This window comes from Panthera tigris, chromosome A1 (genome assembly GCF_018350195.1).
Source record: "Panthera tigris isolate Pti1 chromosome A1, P.tigris_Pti1_mat1.1, whole genome shotgun sequence".
Lineage (NCBI taxonomy): Eukaryota > Metazoa > Chordata > Mammalia > Carnivora > Felidae > Panthera > Panthera tigris.
The window spans coordinates 142,202,585-142,222,876 of NC_056660.1; the positions used below are offsets into that span (position 1 = coordinate 142,202,585).

General features: G+C 39.8%; 1 protein-coding gene across 1 annotated transcript in view; it reads right to left on the bottom strand.

The window, feature by feature from the left end:
- Window positions 1–1,410: 1,410 nt before the first annotated feature.
- DMGDH (dimethylglycine dehydrogenase) overlaps window positions 1,411–20,292 on the bottom strand; it is a 67,844-nt gene continuing 48,962 nt past the window's right edge. The window contains exons 15-16 of the mRNA XM_015536499.2: window positions 6,985–7,119; window positions 1,411–1,757 (exon numbers count right to left, since the gene is read on the bottom strand). Coding sequence (XP_015391985.2) covers window positions 1,542–1,757; window positions 6,985–7,119 — 351 coding nt within the window. The 3' untranslated portion in view covers window positions 1,411–1,541. The remainder of the gene's footprint in view (window positions 1,758–6,984; window positions 7,120–20,292) is intronic.

Consider the following 20,292-nt stretch of genomic DNA (forward strand, 5'->3'; position numbering starts at 1 on the left):
CCATGATCTCCATTACATCCCCAAGGCTTATTTATAGCTGGAAGTTTGTACCTCTTGACCCCCTTCATCCATTTTGCCCCCACCAACACCTCTTCACTGTGGCAACCCCCAATTTGTTCTCTGTATCTGAGTTTTGTAATGTTTGTTCATTTTGTTTCTTAGATTCTGCATAGAAGTGAAATTATATGGTACGGTAGTTCTATTTTTACTTTCTTGAGGAACCTCCATACTGTTTTCCATAGTGACTGCACCAAGATAATATTCTTGATAATTAGGAAGTTATCAAGATTATCAAATTTTGTTACCAAGAAAATTTCCCTCTTTTCTCATATAAAATAAAGATACATGGAAGGGAAATTAATGGTCTGCTGGAATTCTAATATATGATTGCTTTAATGAAACATTTTAAATGTATGTACGCTTGGCATCTTTGCAACACTTACAAGTTAAGAAATTATTTTATAATCTGTTCTAATTACAGAATTTTACGTCTCACATCCAACTTTAATACCCAGGAAAAGCTCAATAAACGTTTAACAAATGTGTGTGTAACAAATTTTAAGTGGTAAGTTACCTTTTACAAAAAAAAAAGGTTGATTTGTTCAGTCCACTGAATTTAATTTCAAAAAATTTATGAGGGAATTATGTCTAAATGGATTTTTTTCTTGCTGTACATAGTGCTAAGGGCCATCCTGTCATCTCTTTAGCTCTTGTTTGACCTGCTTTGTCAGATGCTTCGTGAAATGATATTCAGAACGGCACATGTGATGTCAACTTGCATTAATTCTTTCCCAAAGAGAGGTGTTCAGTATTCAAACTGTGTTTTTACTGGCACAATCTATGTTTCAGCTTCATTTCAAACGGTCTTCAAGCAATGCTTCCTTTGGAAGCCTGTTCTTTTTGCAACTACTCTTTTAAAACAACCTTTGGAAGGACAATAATGATGTCCCATAATACTGCTTTCAGGGAATGCATTAGGAAAATAAGTGTTTCAGAGAGTTGAATAACAATTTATGTATCAATATTAAATTTTACTGTTTTCATTGTAATACGTTATAAAAATTAAAACTATCCCTTATTCAACTACTGTTTCCTAATGAAACACATCAATGAATAGTATTGCATTTGTTTTTATGTAGAACAATTAGTTTGTTGTCAGGTAACAAGAACCATATGCATATGCTCTTACAATCATATAATTTCCTCTAATTCAGTTATAATAGTGATTGTATATTCGCAAACACCTAAATGTTTTGCTGAATTTCATAAACAATATAGGGTAATAAAAACATTCATTTCAAATACCTTCATTTGAAAGAACAAAGTACATCACTAATCCATTTTTCTTCCTTGTTTAGAACAGAATTGTTATTTTATTAAGAGGAGAAATCTAGATTTTGATGATTTTGAATGAATTATTCAAATTACTCATTTGAATGAACCCATGAATTATTGGTTTCTTGTATTCCCCCCCAAAACTCAGTTATGATTTTTGGTAGTCATAGAGCAAACATAATTCAATTGCCTGCTGAGGGTCTTTTTCAAATTTTGTCCTTTCCATTTTTCTTCCGAAGCCGGTTTCTGGCTGGTTCTGTCAATACCAAGGGTTCCTGTATGACGGTTGCTGGATAATTTGTGCCTAACAGTTCAACTTCCACCTGTTGTCCTACTTTACTTAGCTCAACAGGCACATAGGCAAACGCCAGACTCTTCTGGACGCTGTAACTGTAGCTTCCAGACGTCGTGTTGCCAACCACCTGAAAAACAAGACCCAGCCATCCTCAGCAGCTTGGCCACAGCCATGTGCTCCTCCTCTCCAGACTGAACTCTGAAAAAATAGGTTTGCCTTACAATCTGAAAGTTTTAGGGAATACTGTTTATGGGGCTAACAGCGGGCAGAAAATATTCTTGTAAGTGAATTCAGGCTTACAAATTATGAAAAATAATTCTCAAAATACATCATCAACAGTACTCTCACACTTCTCACTTTTAGGTAAGAACACCTGTTTTTTTTGAGTAGCTGGCATTATTTTGCTCAGTTTGGTGGCAAGAGATCTGATGGGAGGAAGACTCAAATATTTTTGCTTTAAATTTGAAAAGCATTATCTTCCAACCAGCATGGCAATAATAGATACAAGGGAAAATTCCTAATAATCCAAATGTAAATTTACTCAAGTGTTCCTCTTGTGGTTTAGGATACGGCCTGCCAAAATAGTGGTGAAATAAACTATTGATACATCAGTAGTCAATGTGGAGCGAACTTTCTCTATGAATATATAGCATTTAGCGATTCCTGGAGATGGCGAGGCTCTTAAATTAATGTCAACTTTGCCCTCTCTAGATCTACCAGGTACAAAACATTTTGCTGGGCATTCTAGAAAATGACTGAGGTCTGGTTCCTACCCTCACGAGCTTCTAGCCTAGCTGAGAAATTAACACAGAGATGCGGGAAAATATAACCAGGAAGCCAAGAAAGTCAACATAATTAAGCCAGGATTTGTTCTACATTTTGAAGGTGGGTGGAATTAGTAGGTATATAAGGGGGACGAAACTTTGCAGGATGAGTGGAGACATGGAATTAGGCATGAGCAATCAAAATTAGGGAGGATGAAATGGAATAAACTGGGATGGTAAACCAGAGAAAAGCACTGAGCAAACAAACAAAACCTAGGAGATGAAAACAAAGCCTTTATGCAGCAAAAAAAAAAAAAAAAAAAAAAAAAAAAAATCTCACCAGGCTTGTTACAAAGATAAGAAAATGAGTGGAAACTAGATCTGAAGGAAAAGATGAAAGAGAAACAGTAGAATGCAAAAAAAAAAAAAAGCAATACAACAACATCAGGTTAAAACACCACATTTGAAAAAATGTAAAAGGAAGACAACAAAAGCAAAATATGATAAATAGCCCTACTCAAAATGGCTTCTCCTGGCTACACAGCGTTGCACTAATCCTTACAGCCTCCCTGTTTCACACAGTGGGCTGCTTGTAGCTGGTGCTGAAAAATATTCATGGACATGAATCGGCCAGTGATCTTTCAGCTGCCTCAGCAAAGAGTCCACTACAATCAACAGTCTTATTATAGCATTTCTAGTCTTTGAGATGCTGACACATTTATGACAGTAAGTACAGACTCCTAGCTCTGTGGTCCCAGTTTGTAATTATCTCACTGAATCCCCAAATCAGAAACCTCTCCGTATCATTTCTGAGCTTATTATGGGGAGAACTGGTTGATTAAAAAACAAACAAACATGAAAGCATTCATTAGTAAAAGCTGTTTCTCTGGCAGGTTATTAACTGCCAAGGAATTGCTGAGAGAACACATATGCTTTAAAATGGTTTTTCTCTTTTAGATCATAGTTAAGTAATGTAAGGCAGGGCTTTGGGTCAGGAAGGTTGGAGTTTTAATCACAGCTCCTTGAAAGACTTTCTTGGTAATCTTGGCTTCACTTCCTAGTCTGTAAGCCTGAGGTTTGTGTTTGGAGCCCTGGAGAGGTGACCTGATTTGCTTGGGCATTTTAAGAATATAAGAAGAGGTCAGACCAAGTCTCTTGGCCAAAGCCCCTAACTCAATGGGTCAAAACCCCACCATCCCTCTTCAGAGATTCCCCAGGCCTTCCCATCTCTTAAAATCCCAGCAGTGATTCATCTTGCAATTATGCCTGCATGAGTAACATAAAGAAATAGTGTATTTATTGCAAGAGTGCTATTTTTTTTAAATATTTATTGAATGCATTGCTTTCTGCTAGATTACTTTCATTTCCCCTTTCATTTCTCTCTAATTCAATGCCGAGTAACCCGAGTATTTCCCAAGTCTGGCCTTTCCTTTTATCTCATTACGAAATCTCTAAGGAAAGGTTTTCCCTAGCAACAGTTTTATATCCTTCTACCTTAAAATATTCCAGATTCAATTAAATCTATTTCTTCTCTTTGCTCAGTGAATCACAAGAACAACCTGTGCCCACCTTCTGCCTAGTAGATTTTCATATTCTTTGTTAATCACAGGCTCTCCTTTTACCAATATAAGCAATCCTCATTTGTGTTCAGCCTTGTCTCATTCCTCCCTTTGTGAGAATTAAAGGCACCTCTGGCTTAGGGGAGGTAACATGGTAGATGGCCTTTGAAAGAGAGAACATAATTTAAGTTGGATGATACATGGTGTTTCTTTGGCTGTCTCTGTGTGTTTTTGTTTATAAATAATAAAAAAAAGACAGCTTTCTCAACTCTCCAAACTTCATTTCTACCACACATCTTTAAAACTTCCCAGCAAAGCTGCTTTTATAACAGAAGCCCTTTGCATGCCCACTCTTTTTCAAAAATTAAACCTTATTTAAAATCCTGATCTCTCCTTCCATCACTGCCCATCTCTCAATTGGACTTTACTTTTCCCCAGGGCACTCATCACTCTCAGATGTGCCATTTTATTTCATTTAGTATGTTCGTTGTCTACTCTCTCTCCCCTGGGACGTAAGACCCATGGAGGCAGAGATGCTTGTCTGTTTTATGCACTGCCGCATCCCCACTGCCTAGAAAATATTTGCAAGAATAGAATACCAAATACTAAAGGCAGTACAAGTCTCAACAAAGTCAGGAAGCAAGAACAAAAAGTATGTCATCTCATTCCAGAGTATAAAGAGGATCCAGGAGATTCATCTGCAGGATGAGACGATCACCCTACTGAGCAACAAAGAGCAGACAAGTGGATATCAGGAAATTCAAGGGATATTTGATTTATAAAGCCAACTACAACTGGATTAACAGCTCTGTAAGCAGATGGCATATGGGAAGAAAGATGAAGAATATAGGATGTAAACTCAGTGCACAGAAACAGCAAAGGAAGTAAAATTCAAAAAGGAACTGGGGTTTCCAGGTCCCCCATTCCCAGCTTTGAGATATAGTTGGCGTGTAATGTTGTGTAAGTTTAAGGTACAAGTTTCCAGGCTTTTTAACTTGAATTTGTGTGTCAAGACTCACACCATGTTTATCAGGGTTGGTTTGGGGTTGCATACAGAACACGATGGCATAATCTGCAACCTACGGCCAAAACGGAAAGCCAGCGCAAGGGTGGGCGTGGACCATATTAGAAAGCTGGATGAAAATAGAGTGAGAACAGGAAAAACAGAAGATGGGGTGGGGGAAACTTGACACGGCTCATTTTCTAGGATGAGAAAATGGAAGTCCAGAGAGGCTAAGATCAGGTCAAGCAGCTAGTTAATGGCAGAGGTGTGTATCAGTTGAAAGTTGCAGGTGAATGTGAAGTTGGAGGAAATGCTTATTAAGAAAAGAGGTCTCAGGGCACTTGAGTGGCTCAATAGGTTAAGCATCTGACTCTTGATTTCAACTCAGTTCATGGTCTCTTGGTTTGTGTGATTGAGCTCCGTGTGGAGCTCTGCACTAACAACACAGAGCCTGCTTGGGATTCTCTCTCTCCCTCCCTCTCTGCCCCTCTCCCCGCTCTCTCAAAATAAATAAACTTAAAAAAAAAAAAATCTGAACCAGAGATTTAGAACCAAAAGAAGGGGGGAGACAGTGAGGTAAGAATGGTTGAAACAGGTAAACAACCTTAGAACAATTAAAGGTGAAGAGGTTCTTAAGAAAGAACTTGAAATCTGAAAAAAAAAAAAAAATCTTTGGCTTCATTGTGTCTAATAACATCCACCTGCTTTGGGATGTACAAGAACTATGGGTCTATGGTTAAGTGCTGAAGAGAATACTGTGGGACAGCAGAGACAGAGACAAGAGCAAATTGGCCTACTCAGCATGGCTTAGGAGAAAGGGTAAGCAATTCAAAGTCCGCCTATACACAGATCAGAAATCAGCTCTGTCAGTCACTATGCAACCTCAAGCAAGTTAGTTGGGATCTGAACCCCAAAGTCTAAACTCTAAATTGAGATAATCATACCCATCTAGGAGGGGTGTTATAAAATTAGAGTAGTACACAAAAAATATCCAGCACATAGTAGAAACTCTGCAGATGTTAGTTCTACATCAAATGAACCCATGCCTCAGTCCAAATGGCCATTGGCTGAGGGCCAATTGATCCCAAAGGCTGAGATTTTATGCCAATGGCTCTCCTCACTTCCAGGGCTCTTTTTGTCACTGAAGAGAAGAAGAAAATGGAAACAAGTATCAGGTAGGCTGCAGTGCTTGAGAAAAAACCCAGGCACCAAATCTCTGAATCTTTGGGTATGGACCAACCAAGCAGATCTTGTTCAATATGGAGCAGCTGTTTGGATGAGCTCTGAAGGCCCTGTGCTTACCCCGTGGTCTAAGCAGAGTCCCACATCTGCCTGCTAACACCAGCCAGAACACAGCAAAATCTTAAACCAAACTGGGTTTTACAAATAGTTGTAAAAAGTCAAAGAAATGAAGTTCAATTGGTAAGTTATCTGGTTTTACTGGATGCTGATAGAATAAAACCTAACATGCCCAAATGGGAAGAAGGCACATTTACTCTTTCTGAAGAACTAAATGGTTTCTACCGCTCGCTTTACTTTCCAAGGCTCTACTCGCTGTTGTCATGGATATTTTCATTTGGATTTTTTTTTCTTCTGATGTGCTCAGGTTAGAATTACCTCTTTCTCAAAGATGTCTTAGAAGCTAAACCATCATGCCAAATTCTTTACAAAATTCATCTCTTGCATTCACAGATATGGATGTGGAGTGAGCATGTAGATCATTTTACCCTCTAACTCGTACCTTCCTCATTGCCCATTGAATTTTAAGCCCTTGGTTTTATTTTCTTTAATCAAAGCATAGAGAATTTTATGTTTTTTAAAATGAGTAGCATTTCATTTTCCTTTCAGTTAAATGATTTCTGCTTCTTGAATGACAGCTCAGAAATCAAAGTGTATGACCCAACCAAAAGATAGGTAAATAGCAAACAAAAACCAAAAAACAAAATCCTAAAAGGAAATAGAGACAAGGAGAGTTTCTGGTACAGAAAAGCTGCAGTGGCCCCTAGCCACAAGGTCCTCAGCACTCACCTTGCCATCATACCAGATGCTTTCATTTCCCTCCGGATCAACATCGTCCGTTGCCAAGGTGAGGCAGACCAGTCTCCGTTTCAGCCCCTTGGCTTTAATCTGTTTCAGTGCTTGCTTTCCTATGAAGTCTGCTGGCTGCAGGAATCCAAGATAATGATGATGAATGAATGCTCAGACACTGTGACAAGGTTAGAGATGCAAGCATTTAAATTTGTCTTTGCGATTTTCTCGCCAATTACACATCAAATAAAAATACAGATTGGATCAAACGTCTAGACAAATATTTCTTAGTCCTCAAATGACAGTATCAGCCAGCTTTTCCTTCAGATAGGTTAGACTGAAGGGTAATAACTTGTGATAACAATTTTACCAGAACCACCTAGGCAGAAAAACATAAGGCATGATATTGCAATGGTGGATTATGAAAGCGACCCTTGTATCTAATGGTTCTGGACAGCAGTACTGGCTGGTGGTGAGCAAAGCACTACTCAATTTCCACCTACAGTAGGACACTTACAAGAAGGAAATTCATGTTTTTGATGCGTGATGTCAGAACAACCTCAAAACGCTGCACATTTCTTTCTTTCTCAGAATAATGGTTCAAGAAATTTACCAACTGTTGAGTCATACTCGGTTCATTCAGGAATGTATTGAGCCCATACTATGTGTGAGACATGCTTACCCCTGTGTGGGTTATAAAAGTAGATAGAGAATAAGCTCTGATCAAAAGCCTAACACAATGCTTTTCAAGCTTGTTTTTCCTCCTTCGATGCAACACATGACAGATGACATTCCTATTCCTAATATGTTCCCCTGGTCACACTCAGAGTTATTCCTAATGCAACGCAAGTGACAGTGACATGGCTATAGGGATAACCTCCAGTCCATTCACACACCTCACAACAAACAGGTTAGTGATGACTCTTCAGTGGAGACACTTAGCTAATAAAGGAGGCACAATTCTACCTACCCAGAATGCCAGGGATACTAGGTAAGACTGAAAAGCTAGCCAGAGGCCAAGAGCAGTGTCAGTGGAAGGAGGGAAAGCTGACCCAGGAGGGGTGTGGATTAAGGTTTCTACTTGGGGGAGTCCCAAATCATCTCTTATCTTACCAGGGGAAGGGGGTATCTGTGATACACAAATCACATCTCTATGAAGGAGATTTAATTAGAGATCATAATGTGAGAGGGGAAATTCTCAAAAGAGTTCCCATATACAGACTAACCATTCTCTGAAAGAAGAAAGCAAACAATTTTAATTTCCTCATTGGCCAAAGAAGAAAGGAAATAATATCTCATGCCAAAAATGTCCTCCGCCATCAACATTTAGGATTTACACAGCTCTTTCTGCACACAAAACATTTAGGATTGGGGGCACTGAATCCCCTTAACTGCTCAGTGAAACAGTGGGAGGGGTTCTCACATACCCTCTGCCTGATGACCACACCCCCAGTTTACTCCTTTACTGGTTCAGATCTTCTAGGCTAAGCCCACAATGAAGTATGCTTTCTATAGATATTGCAAGTTTAAATTGCTGACCTTCACAGGAAACTGAAAGTTTCCATTGTCAGTTTCCACTGGCCAAGGTTAAAATAATTGCAAAATGAAAGTCCGATTACCTTCCCCAGTGTGATCCAGATGGTGAGAACCAACTATAAAGCTTTATTATGAAGCCAGATAAAAATTCAAAGACAGCTGGACCCGATGTTATTTAAGTCCAGACTGGTGGGGAAAAAACAAAACCACCAACCCACAGAAAAAGCCTGATTCATTTGAATTCATATGTAAGAGAAATTCCTGGTAACAAGTAATAACAAACTGTAACAGCCCTCCAATCCATCTTAAGGGTTAAGTGGCTTCAAGTTTATGCACCCCATGCTTGCTGATTTAAGTCCCGTAGTCTATAGCCAAACTAGTCTGCTTCCCTTGAGATCTGCAGACCATAGGCCTTTAGGAGTGAAGAACCAGACTTTCCCGGAAGAGAAGGACTAACCACATTTGCAAAAAGCCACTGCTCATGCTAGCACATCTATTTGAGGTCATGTTCACACACAACTAACCACCTGGGCACCCACTTCCACTGCAGGGAGCCCACTCACCCCCGTCCATGTCCCTCGCCTTCCCCTCTAAGACCCTCTGCTTTTGCCAAGACAGGGAAGGTGGTCTTTGGGACTTCGGTTCACTGTCTTCCCAGGTTCCCAGCTTCCTGAATAAAGCAACTTTTCCTTTCCCACCATCCCTGTCTCTCCATTATTGATTTTTGAGTGGCAAGCAGCCACTCAGGGGTGCTGAATTCAGAACTGGTTCTGTCCAGTAACAAAAACCATAGCTCATTATACTTAAAACATGTCTATCTAAATAGAGAAAGAACTTCAACAAATTTTTACGATCGTTTTCAAAGACAACTTGCTATCATGGAAAAATAGTGACAAGGGTGCTTTTAATTTTTCCTATTTTTATTTGCATTTACTTTTTTAATGTTTATTTTTTAAAGAGAAAGAGAGCCAGAGGGTGAGCAGGGGAGGGGCAGAAAAAGAGAGGGAGAAACATAAGCCAAAGCAAGCCTAACGTGGGGCTTGAACGCACGAGCTATGAGATCATGACCTGAGCCCAAGTAGGACGCTTAAACAACTGAGCCACTGAGGTGCCTCTCTTACTTTTATTTTTTAAAGTTTGTTTGTTTGTTTGTTTGTTTGTTTGTTTAAAGAGAAGGAAAGACAATGAGTCGGGGAGGGGCAGAGAAAGGGAGAGAGAGACTCCAAAGCCGGCTCCATGCTGTCAGCACAGAGCCCGATGTAGGGCTCAAACCCATGAACCATGAGATCATGACCTGAGCCAAAACCAAGAGTCAGACACTTAACTGACTGAGCCACCCTGGTGCCCCAACAAGGGGTGCTATTTAGAGTTCTTGTCTATATAGCAATCAATATAAAATGGGGAAAAAAGTCTCACACTTTGTGTAGAGAAGCATTTTACAACAACACTGAGAGGCAAATGGGCTATTTTGTATGATTTGTGGAGTGCCATGAGATCATACTTTCCTATAATGGAATCTGGATCTTTCCCATTAGAGATTCATTTAGATCTTGAAGGTTTTGGGTCTTCCTGCATCCATATTAAGAGAATTTTCCTTCAATTATTTACTCAACTGTTGCTATCCCCCTGCTGTGTTCAGACACTGCATCAGGCAGAAGGCATACAGAGATAAATAGATATGTTCTTGTAGTTTCTAGGAGGTCCCTGAGGAGATGTCATTCCTTCTCTCCACATCACAACATGCCCAGTCCTGAACTACTTAAGCCAGTATCTGCTACACCTTTGGAGTGGCTGTGGTGAAAGATGGCCATGACCAAAGCTTTCAGAAATGGGTCCCCCCAGGACAAACAAGCTTGACCATGATGCACTCAAGTTCCCCCTTATACCAAGTCAGCCATGAAGAAAACAGAAGGCAACAACACACTTGTGTTCATTGTGGATTCAAGGCCAATAAGCACCAGATCAAACAGGCTGTGAAGAAGCTCTATGACACTGACATGGCCAAGATCAACACCTTGATCAGGGCTGATGGAGAGAAGAAGGCATATGTTCGACTGGCTCCTGACTATGATGTTTTGGATGTTGCAAACAAAATTGGGATCATCTATACTGTGTCCAGCTGCCTAAATATAAATATAAATTTTTTCACATTATAAAAAAAGGGTCCCATGGGGCACCTGGGTGGCTCAGTCAGTTGGGCATCCGACTTCGGCTCAGGTCATGATCTCACGGTTTGTGAGGTCAAGCCCCACGTTGGGCTCTGTGCTGACAGCTCAGAGCCTGGAGCCTGCTTCAGATTCTGTGTCTCCTTCTCTCTCTGCCCTTCCCCAACTTGTGCTCTGTGTCTCTATGTCTCTCAAAAAATAAATAAATGTAGAAAAAAAATTTTTGTTAAACCATAAAAATTAAAAAAAGGGTCCCTTTGTGATGCTAGACGAGAGCTCCTGAGGCATGTGCTGAGGGGTGGGAGGAAAAAGGTGTGCTAGAAGGAGCCTAACTCCACCTTTGCCAAAATCACAATTTAACCAAAGTCTAAGAGGGAACATAAGGTATCAGCTCATCACAAGAAATAGGAAAAGCAGGGAAGGGGCCTCAGAAAACTTTCTTTAAAAGAGAAAAATAAATTCAGTGAAAATAAATATTCAATACTATTTACAATTTATTAGGCACTTGCTATGTGCCAGACACTATGCTGAATGACCTCATTTAATCCTCATGACATTCCTATGAGATAAAGAATTTTATCCCCTGTTTATGAGAGAGAAAGGCCCAACAAAGTTAAGGGTCTTTCCTGAGGCTCAATTACATGGCCACACAAGACTTCACGTTTAGATTTTATCCATGTATTTTTTATTTTTATTTATTTATTAATTTTTTTTTAACGTTTTATTTATTTTTGAGACAGAGACAGAGCATGAATGGGGGAGGGGCAGAGAGAGAGGGAGACACAGAATCGGAAGCAGGCTCCAGGCTCTGAGCCATCAGCCCAGAGCCCGATGAGGGGCTCGAACTCACGGACCGCGGGATCGTGACCTGAGCCGAAGTCTGACGCTTAACCGACTGAGCCACCCAGGCACCCCTCCATGTATTTTTTAAAGTGACTATACCTAGAGTCTATCATTGGAAGGTCTAGGATATGTAAATCCTCTAAAGAATGTTTCTTTTAAATTATTTCTGGGTACTCTGAACCTGTTTTGAAGGATGTTCACTACACAGTATTTTTGAACTACCAAGGAGGATTTGAAAACACTGTCAAGGTTACTATTAATGAAATCTGACATCTGTATCTGTATATCCTTACATCAGGAACTGATCTGGTCAGCAATATTGTCCTCAGATATGAACGAAAATACTGTAATGGTGAGGCGTCTGGGTGATTCAGTCAGTTAAGCATCCAGCTCTTGATTTCCACTCAGGTCATGACCTCACAGTTTGTGGGATGGAGCCCCACGTCAGGCTCTGTACTGACAGCAACAGAGCCTGCTTGGGATTCTCTCTCTCCCTCTCTCTCTCTGCCTCTCCCCCATGAGCACATGCTGTTTTTCTAAAAATAAATAAATAAATAAGCAAGCAAACATTTTTTAAAAATTAAAAAAAAAAAAGAAAATACTCTAACAACAACAAAAACCTAATTAAAAGTAAGGCACACACAGTTAAAACACAGATAAAAGGTAACACCTCTCCCTGGAGACAATTCTCTTTTCCCAAGCTAACCTTGTGCCTGACGCAGAAAGATTTAAAATAGGGCAGTGGCATTTCATTCTCCTTTACTTGGCTTTTCTTCCAAGATTGTAGATTTTATACATGAGAGAAGAAAATATGTCTGAAGATAAATGCTATGATTAAAATTGGTGCTATCAGGGTGACCTGAGAACAAAATATATTTAGTGAATCACTGCCAACTTAATTATATAAACAGCTGTTAATATCTTTGAGAAACACAAATTTCTGGGGGCACTGAGAATATAGCTCAAAAAGAGTCTTCGCTTATGTTTCTTAATCTACCAACTTTATGAAAGGGTAAAAGCAATTAAAATAGCTATTTGTAATATATACTAAATATAACATCCACAAAGATGATAACATTAAGATTTTAAGTGAAATAAAATTACTCATCTTATTAGCTCTACTAAAAGCACTTGCATTACCTCAAAGCATATGGAAATGAAATAAATTAAACCAGTATAGTTTTGGTTGTGATTCTTAGGTGAATGCACAGTTGGCCGAGATGTAGCTAAATCTGAATTTAACACAAGCAGTGCTAAGAAGGCTCTGATATGGAGAGTCAGGGTAGAAAATTCAAGGAAGTCATCGTTTTCATTTAACTGTCCCAAATCCTTGAAACCTACATATCTAAAGTCTCCGAAGACTAAATACAATAATTGGGGTAACATCCTGGGTCCCAAGAAAGCTCCCCTTAGAAACCAGGGGCAGCACTAGTGGGAAAATCATGTTCTTGCTTTGACAGGGATGGAGAGGGTTGCAGAGAGAACAGTTAGTCAATTGTCAATGTAAGTGGCCTAGTGGAGATGGAAATCCTCGTGACAGATTTCTGCCACTTGTCCCCCAGTACTTTCTAGAAATGTTTCTTATTTTAAATGGGGCTCAGGGACCATCATTTAAACACAGTCCCGATAGGACTCCCTCTCAGGGCATGTGTCCATTACTAACTGACCGTTTATGTAATCTTAACTTTCTTCCATCAGGTGGTGAATATCAGGTACATCTATGCTTGTCTCACAGTCCAACTGATAAAACTGTATACGGGTGCATTCATCTAGGGGATGAATCAGCTGACCCACCACCCCATCAAGACAGAGTAGACTATCATTCCTTTCACCTTCTCATCATTAGAATCACAGTTTTTAAGCAGACAGAAAACATAAGGGTCTTTCCTGGGGTGATGAATGTACCAAACCTTGAACCCAAGCTTCTCAACTCTTGACTCTTTTTCCACTATGCAGAGCTTGGTAACATTCCGTGTATGTTTATAATGACTACAATTTCACTATCTCTTTATTAGCAAAATGTTAGGTTATTAGTTTAGAAACTTACATCTGTTATTATTGGCTCCTACCTACACAGTTTTCATTCTTTGCCCTTGGCAACGTAAAACAAAGTAGCATTTTCTTTTCTTTTTCTTTCTTTCTTTCTTTTTTTTTGAGACAGAGAGCACGCACACGTGAGTGAGCTGGGGAGAGACAGAGGGAAAGAGAGAGACAGAACCCCAAGCAGGCTCTGAGCTGTCAGGGCAGAGTTCGACGTGGGGCTCTATCCCACACACACCACCCTGGGATCATGACCTGAGCTGAAATCAAGAGTCCGATGCTCAACTGACTGAACGACCCAGGCCCCCCTCATCTAGCATTTTCTCAACAAAAGTACTAATCAGTTAAGTATTCTTTCTCGAAAAAAGTATTTACTATAACTAGAAAAGCAACTCTCTTAACTAAAAGAAAGCTGGGGATAAACAGAAACCTAGAGAAAATATTTAAAATATTATTTATAATATTAAGCCAGGCCAAGAATTAGGTTACAGTTAGCATTCAAACCAAACTAAATTTTTCAAAACTGAAATAGCCCCCATTACATGTATATTAGGACTTTTACTAGATTCCATTTTAACAAGAATATTTACTTTTCTATTTTTTTAAGTTTATTTATTTTGAGAGAGAGAGAGAAAAAAAACGCACTCAAGTGGGGGGGGGGGGGGGGGCAAAGAGAGAGCAGAAGAGAGAGAATCCCAAGCAGGTTCTACACTGTCAGTACAGAGCCCAATGCAGGGCTCGATTCCACAAACCATAGATCATGACCTGACCCAAAATCAAGAGTCGGCCACTTAGGCAACTGAGACACCTAGGTGCCCCCAATATTTACTTTTCAGTTTTGGAGTCCAATAATCGAAAGGACAGCCATGGAATGCAACAGACCTGTGACTTTGGCAGATGTACTTTTATGTTTCACTGCGTTACTACTAATCACGATATAGACTTTTCATGATAGTTTTCATCTTTAGACTCAAGCGAAGAACAATTACCCATCTGGTATTTCACATTTAGCACTCGAGCCTAAATGAAAAGTAAATAATTATTAAATACAACAAGAAACACATGAATAAATGAGTCCTCAATAGGGACACAAGATCTTTCTTGCTGGAGTCTTTAAAAAAATGGAAAGGCTTTTCTCTACAGCTGTTTTTCCCTAGATACTTTTATATTCACTTCACTAAGATGGAACAAACTAACTTTTATTGAGATACCACATGTTTTTTACTCCTCTCATAAACAAATGAGGTCGCTATTTTCTTCATTTTACAGATACGAAAACTGAAGTGTTGTTAGGTTAAGCAACTTGTTTACTTTCAGAGCAAGTGGCAGAGCCATAACTCAAACCCTTCACCAAATACTCAGGTCCTACTAATGACCAGACACAGCACTAGCCTAAGGATTCTCCAGCTGTGCTGGAGAAGCTCACAGACTAGCTGAAGCAGCTGACATTATGGGATATACCAAGTATCACTACAGAGCTAAGTACAGCATGCTATAGAGCACGGGTTCCCAGGGGTGCCTGGGTGGCTCAGTCCGTTAAGTGTCCGACTTCAGCTTAGGTCATGATCTCCCAGCTCGTGAGTTTGAGCCCCGCGTCAGGCTCTGTGCTGACAGCTCAGAGCCTGGAGCCTGCTTCAGATTCTGTGTCTCCCTCTCACTCTGCCCGCCCCGACTCGCACGCTGTCTCTCTCTCTCTCTCTCTCTCAAAATAAATAAACATTTAAAAAAAGAAGAAGAAGAAGAGGGGATTCACAACACTCCCCTGGCTTTCATTACCACCCATACATGAACAATCCAAATCCATACTTTCAGAGCAGAGGTCCCCAAACACATGTGCAGCTGTCGGTTGGCTGTCCCACAGCCCCTCAACCCCACCAGTCCTTCCAGCCTCCCAATTACACCCTTTGTGTTTCCCCATTCGTGATCAGTATCCTAAATCCTCTTCTCCACTCCCTTCACATAGTGTCCCTCACGTGGTCTCCATCCTACCTTCTTCCTATCACTCACACCTCTTTCTTCTCCATCCTATGTCCAATGCCTTAGTTGAAGCCCTCAACATCACTCCACTGCATTTCTTCAGTAATTGGGAAATGCTCTCCCAGTCACCAGGCTAGTTCCTTTTTAGTCTATTTTCCGTCATCTGTGGGTCATTCCTTACACAAAATTGTTCAGTGGCTCCCCAGTGTCTCCAGGATTCACTCCAAATTCCTTAGCCTGGCAGATGAGACCTTTCATGCCGAGGTCTCAGTACTTCTCCAGCATCAGCTCTTGACGCTAGTTTCAACAGCAAATTACTTGCTGGGCACCTGCTATATGCCACCCCTGAGCTGGGTGTTAGGAATAAAAAAGTAAACAAAATGTATTTTGTCCTGTCAGGACTTGTACTCAAGAAGCTTACATTCCATTCGAAAGAAAAAGGAAAAAAAAATAATTGTAAGCTGTGATACATCCTAGAAAGATACTGCAGGTGCAAAATGTATTTTAAAAATGATCAATAGGGGCATCTGGTGGCTCAGTTGGTTAAGCAACTGACTTTGGCTCAGGTTGTGATCACACAGTCTGTGGGTTCAAGCCCTGGGTCGGGCTCTGTGCTGACAGCTCGGAGCCTGGAACCTGATTTGGATTCTGTGTCCCTCTCTCTCTGCCCCTCCCCCACTTGCATTCTGTCTCTCTGTCTCTCAAAAACTAACGTTAAAAATATTTTTTTAATTTAAAAATTATCAAATGAGGGACACCTGGGCGGCTCAGTTGGTTAAACAGCCAACTTCAGCTCAGGTCATGGTCTCACAGTTCGTGAGTTCAAGTCCTACGTCAGGCTCTGTGCTGAAAGCTCGGAGCCTGAAACCTGCTTCAGATTCTGTGTCTCCCTCTCTCTCTCTGCTCCTCCCCAGCTCATGCTCTATCTCAAAAATAAAATAAATATTAAAAAAATAACAATATCAAGTGAAATCCAACAATATAGAAAAAGATAACCCATCATTACTAAGTGGATTTTGCCACTAAAATGAAAAGTTGAGTTAACATTTTAATATTAGTAAATGTCCTTCATTATACGACAAAGCAAAAAAGAAAAACCATATGTTTATCTCAGTAGATGTAGCAAAGGCATTTGCCAAAATCTGATATCCTGATTAAAAACAAAACTTTTAGCACTCAGAATAGATAGGAATGTCCTTAACTTGATAAAGAGCATCCATGAAAAACATACAACTAACATCACACTTAATACTCGATGCTTTCCACCTAAGATCAGGAACAAGCAACATTCTATTTAACTCTGTTGAAAGTTCAGCCAGTGGAGGAACTAGTCACTGTGGTAATGCAAGAAAAATAAATAAATAAATAAATAAATAAATAATAAAAGGCATCTAAATTAGAAAAGACAAACTATTTGCATACAACATGATTGTCCATGGAATCTACAAAAAGTTCAAAAAAGTACTAGAACTACTGAGTTTAGCAAAGTTGCAAATTACAAGATCAATACATAAATACCAGCTGTTTTCTATATACTAGCAGTAAAATGAAAATCAAAAATACCATTTAAACATTATCAATATGAAATACTTAAGGATAAATCTACAAAAAGATATGCAAAATCTGCAAACTAAAAAATATTTTTGAAATTAAAGGTGACCTAAGTAAATGGAGGGATATGTGTTTTTCATGAGCGCGAGACTTGAATTGACCTATAGATGCAACACAATTCCCATGTTTTTATAAATTCTAAAATTCATGGAAATTCAAAGGACCTATAATAGCTAAAATGACTGAAAAAGAGCACAGTTGCAAGGCTACCACAACCTGATTTAAGCCACAGTTATCAATACAGCACAGGAATCAAGAAAGACATATAAGTCAATAGAGTCCAAAAAAAGAGTCCAGAAAGAGACTTCAACATTTATAGACAACTTATTTTTGACAAGGGTACACAGGTGATACAGTCCAGAATGCGCAGCCTTTCCAATGAATGGTAATGGAAACAAATCCGTGGGTATATGCGCACACATAAACTTTAATTCATACCTGGCACTAGATATAAATATTAACTAAAAATAAATAATAGGCCTAAATGTAAAAGGTTGATAAGACCTCTAGGAGGAAACAGCAAAAAAATCTTTACGACTTTGGGTTAGGCAAAGATTTCTTAATACGACACCAAAAGCATCATCGGTAAGAACAAGTTGATAAGGACTTTAAATATTAAAAAATTTAAAACTTCTGCCCTTGGGGTGCCTGGGTGGCTCAGGCAATTAAGCATTTGATTCTTGGTTTCAGTGCAGGTGATGATCTCACAGTTCATGGGTTGAAGCCCTACATTGGGTTCAGTGCTGATAGCATGGGGCCTATTTGGAATTCTCTCTCCCTCTCTTTCTCTCTGCCCCTACACCGCTCATACTCACTCTCTCTCTTTCAAAATAAATAAACCTTAACTAATGGCACCTTTAAAAAAATAAAATAAATAAAACTTCTCTTTGAAAGACACTATCAGATGTATTGGATGAAAAGAGGACAGAGTGGGAAAAAATATTTGCAGAGCATGTATCTAATAAAGGACTTGTACCTAGGATACATTAGGAACTTTCAAAAACAAAAAAACCAAAAACGACCCTATTAAAAATGAGTAAAAGGGGCGCCTGGGTGGCTCAGTCAGTTAAGCATCCAGCTTCAGCTCAGGTCATGATCTCGTGGTTTGTGAGGTCGAGCCCCGCATCAGGCTCTGTACTGACAGTTCAGAGCCTGGAACCTGCTTTCTGTCCCTCTCCCACTCGTTTGTTCCTTCGTTCTCTCTCTCTCAAAAATAAATAAACATTAAAAAAACATTTTTTTAAATTAGTAACAGAGGGGCACCTGGGTTACTCAGCACCCAACTCTTCATTTCAGCTCAGATTATGATCTCACAGTTTTTAAGTTCAAGCCCCACATCAGGCCCTTGGTGGCAGTGCAGAGCCTGTTTGGGATTCACTCTCTCTCCCTCTCTCTCTGCCCCTCCCCTTCTCACTCTCACTATAAATAAACTTAAAAAAAAAAAAAAAAGGAGTAAAAGAGGGGTGCCTGGGTGGCTCAGTCGGTTAAGCATCCCCCTCTTGACTTTGGCTCAGGTCATGATCCCAGGGTCGTGGGATCCAGCCCAGAGTCACCCCAGAGTCATGCTCAGTGTGGAGTCTGCTTCAGATTCTCTCTTTCCCTCTGACCCTCTCCCTGACTCGCTTGTGCATACTCGCTCTTCCTTCATAAATGAAGAGATAGGAATGGTGGACAAATAAAAAGATTTTCAACATCAAGTCACTGAGGAAATCAAAAGTATGAGACCCTACTACTTACCTCATAGAGTAACTCAAGTTAACAAGACTGACCATGACAGGTGTTGGGTGAGGATTTGGAGGAACAGAAACTCTCATTAACTAGCGGTAAAATATAAAATGGTTCACCACTGTGTAAAACAATTCCTTACAAAGTTGACATATACGTGCCATTTTATGCAGCCATTCCACTCCTATTTACCCAAGAGAAATGTCCTAAACTAGAAACAACCCCAAAGTTCACTGAGTATATAAACAAACTGTGCTATATACATACAATGGAATCCTTTACTTAGAATTAAAAGGAACGACTTATTAATACATGTAATACCACAGATGAGTCTCAAAATAATTATGCTTAGTGAGAGAAACAAAACCAAAACAAAATATATTATAAATATATTATAGGATTCCATTTATATAAGACCCTAGAAAATGCAAAATTGTCTATAGTGACAAAAAGTTCCTTGGGAAGTAGGTGAGGGTATAGGGAGGGTTGGGAAGTAGGGACTACAAAAAGGCCTGAACAAATTTCTGGGAAGAGGGATAGGCTTACCATCCTCAATTGTGGTCGTAGTGTCACAAGTGTATACGTGCATTAATACTTAGCAAATGGTGGGGTGCTTGGGTGGCTCAGTGGGTTAAGGGAGCCACTCTTGATTTTGGCTCAGGGCATGATCTCACAGTTTGTGGGTTCAAGCCCAGTGTCCAGCTTCACACTGACAGTGCAAAGCCTGCTTGGGATTCTCTCTCTCTCCCCCCCTCTCTCTGCCCCTGCCCCAGGTGCATGTGTTCATGCCCTCCCTCTCTCTCAAAATAAATAAACATTTAAAAAAAAGAAAACCTGGGGCGCTTAGGTGGCTCAGTAGGTTAAGTGTCCAACTTTGGCTCAGGTCATGATCTTGCGGTTTGTGGGTTCAAGCCCCACGTCAGGCTCTGTGCTGACAGCTCAGAGCCTGAGCCTGCTTTGGATTCTGTGTCTCCCTCTCTCTCAGTCCCTCCCCCACTTGCCCCTGTGTGTGTGTGTGTGTGTGTGTGTGTGTCTCTCTCTCAAAAAATAAATAAACATTAATAAATATTTTTTAAAACTTTAGCAAATGGTGCACTTTCAATATGTCCATTTATTGCATGTTTAGTTAAGCTGTTAAATAAAAATATAATAAAAGCAATCTAAAGAATTATTTCAACTTATTCCTAGTCCTGAGTTTCCAGAGACTTCCAAATTTTAAAGCAGGCATCTAAACAGCACACTTACACTTTTAGGGTGGAAATAGAACACTGGTTCCTAACAGAAATTGGATACATATGAGGATACTGATTCAATAGCTGGTAGCTTAATATGCTCTGATAAATGTTTTAGGCATGATAAACTCTATCTCAGCCTAGGTTTTACTTCTTTTCTTTCATTTTTCCTTTATCAT